We start from the raw sequence: 13,024 nt of genomic DNA on the forward strand, positions 1-13,024 counted from the left end.
TTCTGGACAACTGTCAGATCAGCAGTCTTGGCCATGATTGTGTAGCCTAGTGAACCAAACTGAGAGACCATTTTGAAGGCTCAGGAAACCTTTGCAGGTGTTTTGAGTTGAATAGCCGATTGGCATGTCATATTCTAATTTGTTGAGATAGTGAATTGGTGGGTTTTTTGTTAAATGTGAGCCAAAATCATCACAATAAAAAGAACCAAAGACTTAAACTACTTTAGTCTGTGTGCATTGAATTTATTTAATACACGAGTTTCACAATTTCAGTTGAATTACTGAAATAAATGAACTTTTCCACAACATTCTAATTTCAATATAGTAGACCTATACATTTTAGTATTTATTATGCAATAATCTAATGTCATTTTAAGGCCAGCCCTACTAGAAACTCACCCTCCCTCTTTTTATAGTCATTTGTTATGTGTTCAGGAAGTCATTTACACATGGTTGGTCCAATACACCACAATTCAAACAGCGTCCCAACTGCACACAGCCCAAGCTGCTCGGCTCATTCTCTCTCTCTCTTACACACACACACACACACACAAAGAAAACAAACCTGTTTGTCTGCCTGTTAGCTACCCGGAAACTGATCAGAGAGAGAGAGAGGGAAAAAGAGAGGTGAATGTGTGCAGTTGAGTTCCTGTCCTTAACCAGCATGAGCGTGAGTGCCTCTTCAAAATTTAGGACACAGAGATACAATCAGACAGACTGAGAGAAATCACATAGCTGAGCAAGAGCACAAAATGTCTGTATGGGTGGAGTGATGGTGGGACCTGGAGGCCGGTAGATCTGAGAGTAAAGCTTTAGTATTTCAACAATTTTTGATGTCATGGTTTTGGGTTTCCCTTTGCTTGCTTGCAACATCTTTGTAATGGAGACATGGCAAAAAGACACATGATTAAAACTTTGCACCTTTTTTCTATGGAGGACCTTTTTTATTTTTTGCTGAATCCAACCTGCATAGTTTTTTGTCAGGTGTTGCGCATGTGCTGTTTGGGTAAGTCAGCTTTTCTTGTTCTGTTCGTGAAGAATCTATCTTGTGAAACGAATGTGGCAATGATGACAAATGTCTCATCACTTCTTCGCACTTCATCTGACCTGTGGACCTTGACATGGACAGCACAAAGTTTTTAAACTGTATTATTAAATAAAGTTTTGCAGCGGTAAGATGACTGTTCATTTTGAAATCATCATACTTACAGCTGCGTTTGAGCTGTTCTCATCATTATATCATCAGCAGTGATAGCAGGACAAAGAGTTATTTGGGGAAGTGGTTTTCATATAAATCACGCTACCTAAAAATAGATTCCTTTTCTGAGAATAATGGAGATGCAAATTAACCACTTGTTATTATATCTGGTCGTCTGATAAGTTATAGTTTCAGAGGATTTCATATTTTCATGCTAGCTCTGCTAAAAATGACGCTTTCCATAAACTCAACCTATCATCATGTGTTACATGCATAAACGAGGATATCTGCATCAACTACACTTTCATTGTGGGAAGAAAGTGATTATTTTCAACACTATTTTCGATGACTGTTGATTCAGACACATGTGAGAATCTTAATTAGTACTCCACGTGTGACACATTGGATATTTCTCATCTATCATGGCAACAGCTAGACGTTCGAGTCAAGCTCCAGACACTTCTCAATCCGTGTCCCAGTCCCCCACCAGCAGGGACCGTAAACTTCTTGATAAAGTTCTCAGGAGACTGGACAAACTGCATAAACTGAGCACCAACCCCAGGTTGGGTCTTAAAAACAGCCCGCCGTACCTTCCCGAACTAGTGTCGGAGACCACCATCCACCTGACAGAAGTATGGGCTCCCTACAGGGGCTCCATGATGGCTGTGCCACGAGGGGACGAGGGTGATTATCTAAGGATCCATATTCGACACCTGCTGGACAAGACAGATAGAGCTGTGCTGCTGTTCAAGGATGGCAAGGAGAAGATGTTTGAAGAGACATCAAGCTACAGGTAAGACAAAGCCAAGAAGCGCAGAGGTCAGTTTTAGTCTACGCACTGTACTCGGTATGTGTGTTCTTCAGGTGGCCACATTCAAACATCTCAGAGATGATCATAATTGAGTGGACTGAATGATATAAAAAAAAAAACAGACACAAGGTATTTAGATAATAAAGCAGATTAATCCTGTTTGTTTTAGGCAGTTCCATCAAAAGTGAGAATAATTTTTACTGGTGATATATTTTATATACTTTGCAATAATAAATTAATTAAAAAACACACAGAAATGCTCAGAAACACTCAAAAATGCATAATTTGTAAGATTAGCTATATATATGTATATATAGACACACACACATAAATTTTTATTAGAAGTGTATATATGGTAACACTTCTCTTTAATGGTACACCATTATGTAAGTACATATCAACTTTAACTCTAACCCTAACCAAACAGTCTACCAATTCTCTAAAGAGGGTTATTTGACATGTAGTTGTAAATTAATGAGAGTAGGTTGACTTGGATTATGGGATTATTTTTGGACTATCAAAATAAAGTTTAATCATATATTAAATTATAAATTTGTGTGTGTGTGTGTGTGTGGAGAGATTTTCATCTTTTCATTCATGCTAGCTCTGCTAAAAATGATGCTATACATAAACTCAACCGATCATAAGTGGTTACATGCATGGACATCTGCATCAACTACACTTTAATTGTGCGAACAAAGTGATTTTTAGATGATTTAGACACATGTCAGAACCTTAACTTAATAGATAGATAAAAAAAGGTAAACCGGTTGTGTGTGTGTGTGCCTGTGTGTGTGTGAGTGAGAGAAAGTATAAATTAAATTGGTTAACAGGTTTCTTGAATAGAGCAGACCTACAATGTGTGTTTACAAAAAATGTATCATATAGCTCGGACAGAAATGCAATCACTTTTTTGGTAACTTTGAAGAATCTGTCAATACTACTTTAATTCAAGTCTCATCACCACTTCTCTAATTATGGTTTTATGGTTTTTGTAATTGTATAATCTAATAATAATAAAAAAAAAAACTGTCATGAAGGTACATTATAGTACATTAAGAAATACATTAAGTATTAAAACTATATAAGTAGTGGTAGAAAAAGTTTTTAAATTAGGTCATCAAATGAAATGGCAACACTGATTAAACATTTGCACGCTGCATATACCTATAAATAGAATTACAATGCTTAGCAAAAATGTCTGTCAAAAGAATGTTAATATAAGTACTGACATGTCCGCACACGTATAAAGATGCGAATCAGTTTTGTGAGTGAAAAATGATCCCATTAAAAAAGTTCCTGTAATAAACTTTAACGACAACTTGACTGCAATAAAACACCTTATTTTCAATCTTAAGAAACCAAACATAGCAGTCCCTATTTAGACTTTGTTGTGAGGCTAGACCAAGTTTCTGGTCTGCTGTGACTACTAATGACCAGTGTGTGTATAGTGTGGCATTATCATGGAAATGGAGGAAACTTTCCTCTGGCAGTGGAGGCCAGCAGTTTAATGTTATGTTTCGGCACAGCAGTGGCCGTTCTGTTAACTTCCTGATCACAAAACTTAACTTTATTTTTAATCTTATTACTTTTATTTATGCACGGCAAAAAGAGAGAATGAAATATGCTCCTCAAATTAGAGAATAACATAAAATCCCTGAGACCCAGTAGATGATATTTGGTCTGCTCCTCATTTATATCCAAGTAACAGTAAATAACGGGCTTGTTTGCGATGTGTGCAAATTTTTTACCTTCTCTTCTATTTGAAGCTGAATAGCAAGACCTACAAGTCACAATTTTTTATTTTATTTTTTACTTTCAACTTGAGTGCCAATGTGTTCAATATTTCACACAACATGTCACAACTGGACCTTTAGTGTTGAGAAAAGTCTTAAAGAATACAAGCAGTACCACTATGTGTGCATGTATGCATACTTTATATACACGTTTGATTTGTTGATAAAATACATACGTAATCTGAACACCACGTTTAATATATTTGATAAATAGATAAAGTGGGTCACACCCCATTCCTCAAAGTTCTGATTTTGTATTGAGAAGCATGAAATGGCCTATTTTATCTCTCCTGTAAGCAACTGATTTCATTTATTCACTGTAAGAGAGACCGGAATGACCACACAAACCTAATACAGTACATATGGGTAAATGTAGCTCATTTCACCTGCTTTATTGACTGCTGGGCAGCGATGAAATCATGTCAACATGGTTAGTGGACAGGACAGTATGTGGTGGAAAATTTAAGAATGTGACTAAAGGAAACTTCAGGCCTCAGAAGTGCTGTACTTTCTGTTAGCTGCTCAGATAAAAGGTAAGACAAAATGAGGGCTTTGTGGCTTAGCTACTAGAGATAAAAGTAGAAACAAAGCAGCCATAGTGTCTGAGTGGAAAAATCTGTTGCATATAAGCCATGGTTGGTCAGTTTAGCACCCAAGTTCGAGAGTTTATGCCTATGCATCTCAACACACTAAAGCCACATTATCCACAGCCTAACAGAAACTGACTCAAGGAATGTCAATTCTAAGATTTATTACTGACTAAACTGTTAATACACTGAAAAAATATATTGTCGTTAAAACAGTTTTCACTCAAAAATTAGTAGTAAATTTCACAAATAATTACTGAGAAAGATCAAGTAACATATTAAATTAAGCAATAATGTTTAAGAAGAAAGACAGAAATATTATTTTCTTGTAGAAAATACTTCAATAACCATATTTACAACACCAAAAAAATAAATAAATAAATAAATAAATAAAAAATTCACTTATATTACAATGAAATTACCTACTACACCATTTTTAAAAACAATGCATATGACATCTGTACTGTTGTGTGCTTTTAATAAATACATACAGATATTTATTTTCTCTATATTTAAACTTAATATAAAGATTATGTTAAATCAGATTGTCCATTTCTTGTCAAGAGTATAACAGATGAGAGGTGCTGATCTGTACCGTGCTGCGTAGAGGATGCTGATGCTACCATGGCAACCTCTTTGATCAATTAGTAATGGAAAATTCTGTCAGCCCGACCACAGACACTCAGGACAGGATGCATCAAAGTACTACTTCCTGTATCTACACGTTAGAGTGCATTGTGCTTATGCCAGTCTTTTGTTTCTTTTTGGGTGTATGTTTGTGCAACTTGTTAACACGATTTTATAACACATCAAAAAACAATTATCATATGTGCACAAAACAAAAAAGCACCCACAGCTCTTCTGTGCACGTAGTATTTCTAACCACTTTATACAGACAAATGTGTTTCACTATATAATATTTGCCTGTGTAATATTTGTGCAACACACACAAAATATGTTTTTTTTTTTTTAATGTAAAAATATATATTTGCTTTCTTTTTCATTAAAAATAAAACTAACCAATCACTCACTTTCATCCACCCACATGTTGAATGAACTACAAACTTTGTTTCCTGGGGGACGATTTCAGGGTGATACTTATAGAATTACAAAGACAGAGGCCCAAGACTTCTGGAGGAAAGCCTTTGGACACAAGTATGACAAAAATAATTTACTTTAATGTGTATTGAAGATTCAAATGTACAGTACGCATCCATTTTTGGACAGTCAACCTCCTCTCACTCTCTCTCTCTCTCTCTCCCTCTCCCTCTCTATCTCTCTGTCTATGTCTATCTCTCTCTCTCAGATGTATAGTGCAGTGGAACATTTTTAAACAGCAGATGAGGAGGGTTCATTACTTTGAAGAGGGAATGGAGGCCATGGCTTTGAAGTCCACAGTTGATCTCACTTGTAACGATCACATATCCATCTTTGAGTTTGATATTTTCACCAGGCTTTTTCAGGTATCCTAAGTTGAGGAGAACTTTTGTTAAAAACAGCAGTATTAATCCATGACTAGATGTGTTACATGATTAGATATGTTTGATAAAATAAATCATATAAAATAAATCTAGTATGAAAAGTAGATCATTTTAACATTTATATATTATAGATGTCAAAGTTTCAGACGTTCTACTCTATTCATGAAAATTGCCTGCAATAGAACATTACCTCATGGTCCTTTCATTTCCTTCATTATTTATTATTTGAGTTTTTTTTTTTTTTTTTTTTGCATTTGGTTCCTTTAGCCCTGGTCAACTTTGTTAAGAAACTGGAATCATTTAGCAGTAACTCACCCAGGATACATGGCATTTCTCACCTACGACCAGGTCAGGGTCCGACTTGAGCACTACAGACATCGGCCTGGCAGGTAAGACAATGGCAGAGCCCAAATGAGATGATAAACCCACAATATTACAGATTGGTCATCTAGGTTTAACCTTAGAATTACAGTGGTTTAGATCTGAACTCTCACTGGCTCTCTCTACAGCTACATCTTTCGTCTCAGTTGCACACAAATGGGTCAGTGGGCGATTGGTCATGTGACCAGTGATGGCAACATTGTGCAAACCATTCCCCAAAATACACCTCTTTACCAAGCACTCATACAAGGTTTCAGGGAGGGCTGGTGAGTTCACAATCTAAAAGGAAAAAAAGCACACTGAAATGAAATCTGACGTCATAATGTTAAAATAATCTGGATGCTTATATCTACAGTTATTTATATCCTGATGGGCGTGATGTGAACCCTGACCTCACTAGCCTGTGCAGTCCGACTCACAAGGATCGAGTCAAAGTCTCAGAGGTAATATATACAATATATATCTCAACTAAATAAAAAACATGGTCTTTTCTTCAAATAAAATAAATTTTAACTGATATAAAAACATTTTATTTCAGCTCATTTATTTTAATCTCATTTAATTTAGTTAATCAATTACTTGATGTATTAAAATAACTAAGACTAAAACATAACTAAAAATTGCTAAAACCTATTTAGACACACACACACACACACACACACACACACACACACACACACACATATATATATATATATATATATATATATATATATATATATATATAAACAAAAATTACTAAAATGACAAAAACACAACAAAATACTAAAATTAAGTCAAATTAAAATACAAACTGGTTCAAAATATTAATAAAAACTATAATAGTATCTCAAAAAACACTACAATGCTCAGATTTTTATTATTATTATTATTTTTATCAAGTTACAAGAAAATGATAATAATAATTACTGTTGTATTATACTACATTCAATTATTGCCTATATTTTTCATTCATCATGTACACATTACACTATCCTATATGTGTTCCTCTTTTTTTTTTTTTTTTTTTGCATATGTGTCTTAAAAGCTGATAAATAAGTGTTAGAAATATACTCTTTTTTGAGCATTTTATTTTGTATCTCTAATGCAAGATGCACTTTTTCCCTCTCTCCTTTATGTGTTGAATTTCTCTCTTCAGGAGCAATATGAATTATACTGTGAGATTGGCAGCACATTTCAGCTCTGCAAAATCTGCACAGAACGAGACAAGGACACTCGCATACAGCCCTGCGGGCATCTGCTGTGCAAGCCCTGCTTGACTGGCTGGCAGGTATATAATTTTCTTATTGTGCTCAGATCTCTACCTCCATTCACATTTGCATTCACACTCCCATTCAACCATGGTCAAGTTACACCAAAAAACCCACATTCAGAACAGCTATACACGATTACATGATTGTGTTTTCCGTTGTTGGTGCATAAACATCATAAACAGAACTCATTAGAATACAATTATTTTACTTGAAATAAATCACTAACATAATCTGATAATTAAATGCTTGCATAAAGCAAAGTCATTCAGAAAGCAGTTCCGCATGAAATATAATGTTTGCCACAGTGTCATGCAGCATGACCTGACATTTTGGCTCAAGCTTCCTGCCTGTGTTTGATCAAGCATTTGTGTGCAGTGTGACTGATTTTCCACTTCTCTTAAGTCACACTTCATTGCGTGCTAAGATCAAATTTACCCTAGAGAATGAGAGGGTGTGATGCATCTCTGCAGCTCTACATCTTACAATGTAAAACATTCAAAGACAAGTGCAACTCTCATAAGATGTCAAGAGATAAGCAAGTCTTTCTTGTGGTGTGATGTGCAGGAGAAGGATGCCCTTGGGAGTATTATATAAGTATGTGAATTTGCATGTGAAAGTTGTATCACTCCCTCTGATGTGCAGAAGTCAGACGGGCACACGTGCCCCTACTGCCGCTGTGACATCAGAGGCACAGAGTCCATCCTCATTGAGCCCTACCTGCCAGCGAGAGACAGGGGGGCAGGGGGGAAGGAGGAAGAGGAGGAAGATGAAGATGAGGAGGAGGATCATGAGGATGTGGAGCTGGTGATGAAAAAACTGGCTTTTATGAAAAAGGTGAGAGTATGTAATATGGGAATCAGGAATTCCTTGCTTGGCAGTCATAATGAGATTTTACTCTTATATGTTTACTCTTGTGTGTTAAGAGTTTTCAAATATTAATTTCCATTGCTTGTATTTTTATGTAATCAATCACATTTACATAAAACACCAAGACCTCTAGACCTCACACTGTCCTTTCAAACTAAATACTTACATTAAACCAACAAACAGTTTTTACACAATTTATAAAATTATTCAGCAGTGTAATGGCTAGATTATAGGTGATTGCATGATCTGTTCTATATCAGTTATCAGCCAATATTAGAAATTTATAAATTTGTTTATAGATATTTAATTGTGAAAGCTCATTTCCAGTTTTAAGATTTAGATTACCTTTGTTACATCTAAAGCTCACTTAAAGTCCATCTATAAAAACACTGTTAAATGTAATATTTAGTAAATCTCAAAATGAATATCCATTTTTCATACTGTTAATGTAAATGTTGTGATGCCTAAATTCACCTGTAGCAAAATGCTAAGATAACATTTTATTTTTTTATTTAAATTATTTTTTTTAATAACATTTTATTTTTATTCATGTGTTCATTTATTTTATTAATTTAAACTGAATTTTAATATTGACCAATTGTTGGGGTTGCACGATAAATTGTATTGTATTCATAATCAGGATTTGTGACTTTCTTGATTTATTAAGCATAATTGTCTGCAATATTGTCTGCTGTTTTTTTTTAACTGAAACTAGCTTTTTTGTATTCTCTAGCTTTTTTGTATTGTCATCATACAGCAAGTTGCTTTGCTATAAAAAACGTCTGCTTATGCAATAAATGTGAATGTGATTGTAGGTTTGAGTCTGTGCGTTTCTTCAGTTTGACTTTAATGGTTGTTTAATCTCATTCCTCTATCACTATTTCAGATATCACAGGAGGAGTATCAAGTTCCCCGTTCCAGTCTATCACCTCCTCCCCTTCCTCCCAAAAGTCATGCACTTTCCCCGTGTCCATCTCCCAAACCGCCCTCAAGATCCTTGAGCATAGGCATACAGGTCAGCATGTGTAGATTCATCTGTCTGTCTGTCTGTCTGTTTATCTGTGTTGTTTTTAAATCACGTTGTGGTTGGTAATCTAATTATGGAATGAATAATGTTACTTTTGTAAAGTGTATAGTCCTCAGTGGTTAGTAAGTAAATTTAGTGTAACTGTAATCATGAGAATCAGTTATCATTCTCTCTCCACAGAAAGTCAAACATGGTTCCTGGTCAGAAAACATGCTAAGACAAACGTCCTCAGATAGGTAAGAAATGTTCTGAATAAGCATTATTTTTTGCAACATTGCACAGATGGGTAAGATTCTCCTTATGAGCATTTGGCAATAATGCATGAATACATTTGCATTAGATCCTCTGCTAGGACATCTGTGTGATCTTGATGGTAATTGACGTCATGCATCCACTAAAAATAACCTTGACAGTTAAAATTCATTGTGTAAATAGTTCAGAAAAGTAAGCTACCATGCTAGTTGCTTTCAAATGCCACTTTGCTTTTCCCCTAATGCAGTTACATTTCTCACATTTTAAGAATGCCTTAAGTGTCCAAATACATTTTGGAGTTACTGTAGTTATAGTCAAATGTTTGATGCATTAATAAGCTATTAAATTAAAATAATAAGTTTGCAGAATAATATCTGTTTCTGTTATCCTTTTACGGCTTCTTAATTGGATTCAGAAGTGAGGAACTTTTGGAAGACTTCCGTCCCTCCTCTTTGCCATATGTCAGGAACAGTGGGTATCATGATTAACTTTCATTTTCCTCTTGTATGCTTATCATAACTGTGATATTTCTTTCAATAATTATCGTTAGAATACTTGTGATGTGTTCTGTTGAACACTTGAGACAACCAAACATGACCTTTTCTGCTGTTGTACTGATATCTGGTGGCAGGGTTTGAAATGACACATCTGCGGAAACATAATTTCCTGTCTGTGTAGGTGGGGTGTCCTGGGAAGGGCCTGCAGAAAGTGTAAAAAGGAAGAGGAAAGAGAAAAGAAGGGGCAGTGAGGAAGAAGAGCACGACAGAGGTGTGGCAGATTCAGAGTCTCCCTCAGGAAGTCACATTCATGGGGAGATAGAAGGAAACACTTCACCCTGACAGGGAAAATCACCCCAGACTTCAGACTGTAAAGTATATTGGCAAGACAAAGCAATCTTGTGATATCTGCAACAGTGGACAACCAAAATGATTCAAAGGACTCAATAGTCACCAGATTCAGAATATACATGCATGTAGGAATATTAGCTCCATTGACAGCAGAAAACAAGCATCTTACTGCTCACAACTTTTTAATACATTTTAAATTCTACATCATGCCTACTAAATTTTTAGAGAACGAGCACTGTGTTTTTACAGACCACAATAAATAAAAAAAGTTTAAATAAAACAAACAAACACATCACAAACCAAAACCCAAAAAAAAATATAAAGGTTGTTTAACTTTTTCTAAATAAGATGAAAGTGTTGAAATATTTTCAGTTCACACCAAAACCCCAAACAAAGTTTCACACAGTAACATAGTTTGCAAATTCACAGTTGCATATTTAGTAAAAGATTGTAAACAAACATTTATCAATATTTATTCTTATTACTGCCTAGAAAGTCTTTCAGAGATCTGTCCAAAAAAGCAATGTTTTTCCAAGGCTGGCTGTAAATGAGAATTATAACAACTGATTGCTCCATACTGTTTTGACTTCGTCTCTGCTGCCCTCTGCTGGATTGAGACAGACTCCATTTGTGTTAAAATAATCGAGTAGCCTACTTCTGTTTGTTTAGAAGTGGTTGGGATTCACCTGAATGCATTCTTCTTGTTTCTTTCATTCTTTTATAATGAGTTTCACATGATTTTTCACAGTTACAGTTATAGTTAAACATGACTTTCAAGCCATACAAAATGTGATCTATTGCTGTCCCATTTTGCCAATAATCTGAGCATCTAAACTCATAACATTTTACATAAAAAATCTTTCTATTATGTATGACTTTGTCATCATGTAATCACTGGTTTGATGTCTGCACAAAAACTGAAAGATTGTCAACATTATTTTGAAAGATAGGCTATACTAGACATTGCACACATCAACACACTACATGATTCTGGTTGCTGGCAGAAGCAAGAAAGACAAGAAAATATATTTAAATAAATAGCACCAATCCTGGTATATGTAATGTTGTTATTATTTACCATATTTACCATTCCCCTTTCAATCAATATATAAAAAAAAATACAATAAAATAAAATAATAATAATTGTATTTTATTTTTATTTTTTCTTTCTTTTCTTTCTTTTTTATACATAGAGTACAAAAACTGAAAACAGGCCTATATATAGAATGAATGACCTGGATGCAGTAGTACAACTAAAAACAATTTTTTTTATTTTATTTCATTTTTTTTTACTTTTAAACAATTCATATATGGGCCATTCTATAGAATTGGTGCAAACTGCTGTCCCACAAGCAAAAAATAAAATAAATGAATAAAAAAAAATACAAATTAATTAAAAATAATAATAATAATAATTCAAAAGCATTTAGGTATTTTTTAGGTATCTTAGATGTTTACTAAGATCCATCTATTATCTATTGAAACCTACAATAATATTTAAAATATCAGAAAGCTTAATATTTATACAATCCTAATTTATTGGGTATTTTCAACTGGGAGGTGGCTTTTGCAAACCCTAACCCCTAAATTTCAGCTTATGAAGATGATATTGAAATATTTTTTGTATATTTAATATATGGTCAATATTTTTCTCAGACCACATTGCTTAAACTGCCCAGTCCTGCAGATTTGCTTTATTCAACATCAAGAAGATCAGGCCCTTTTCTTTCAGAACATGCTTCTCCTGGTTCAAGCTCTTGTTCTGTCCAGGCTGGACTATTGCAATGCTCTCTTGGCAGGTCTTCCAGCCGAAAAGAATGCACGTCACACCTCTAATTAAAGAAAAAAGAAAGAGAGGCCTCTAACACTATTCTTTATTCTCTATTATTTTCATATTCTATCTGTTTTCATTTTATTTCTTATATAAAAAAAAAATAAAAAAAGTGAGAACTGCACAATTACTAGAAATGTGTAGGCCTACCTTGGATATTAATACAATTTGCATGTATAAATTTTTTTTGGACGTTTCCAAATCTGACTTTGGACTGTAGAATGGCCCAGGTCCCTAACCTCCGTGAAGTTGGCCCCCCACCCAACACAAAACGTCAGCAAAATAGTCTCGATCGTTTGTGCTCCGTTTGTGCTGGTTTGTGCTGTAAAAATTTTCGTTTGTGCTGCTTTGGTTTTTTTAGATATTAAAATAATAATTAAGGTCATTCTAAGGTCACTCAGCCCCCCCACATACTCCAAATTTACCCCAAATAATCTTGTTTGTTTGTGCTTCGTTTGTGCTGGAAATATTTTCGGTTTTGCTACTGTGTTTTTTTTTTAAGATTTTTTTTTCCTAGTCAACTAGTCCCATGGTTATATTAAATTAATTAATATGAACCTATTAAACCATCCTTTAATATATAGGCATTTATAGCCTATTCCATTTAAGATTTATAAAGATTTATTTTTTGTCTGTGAGCCGGTTCATTGTTGTGACGTGCTCCATTCGGGGAGACTGCATTAGACGACAGA

General features: G+C 34.6%; 1 protein-coding gene across 1 annotated transcript; it reads left to right on the plus strand.

Annotated features, from left to right (window-relative positions):
* Positions 1-302: 302 nt before the first annotated feature.
* On the plus strand, positions 303-10,779 carry LOC109105962 (E3 ubiquitin-protein ligase CBL-like). The gene is made up of 12 exons (XM_042741035.1): positions 303-1,993; positions 5,403-5,547; positions 5,699-5,855; positions 6,141-6,262; positions 6,383-6,520; positions 6,610-6,697; positions 7,393-7,524; positions 8,150-8,341; positions 9,261-9,389; positions 9,582-9,637; positions 10,069-10,124; positions 10,332-10,779. The coding sequence occupies exons 1-12, from the start codon at positions 1,621-1,623 to the stop codon at positions 10,490-10,492; spliced, it is 1,749 nt and encodes a 582-aa protein (XP_042596969.1). The 5' UTR covers positions 303-1,620; the 3' UTR covers positions 10,493-10,779.
* Positions 10,780-13,024: the final 2,245 nt, after the last annotated feature.

Source organism: Cyprinus carpio, chromosome B16, assembly GCF_018340385.1.
Source record: "Cyprinus carpio isolate SPL01 chromosome B16, ASM1834038v1, whole genome shotgun sequence".
In the NCBI taxonomy this organism is placed as follows: Eukaryota; Metazoa; Chordata; class Actinopteri; order Cypriniformes; family Cyprinidae; genus Cyprinus; species Cyprinus carpio.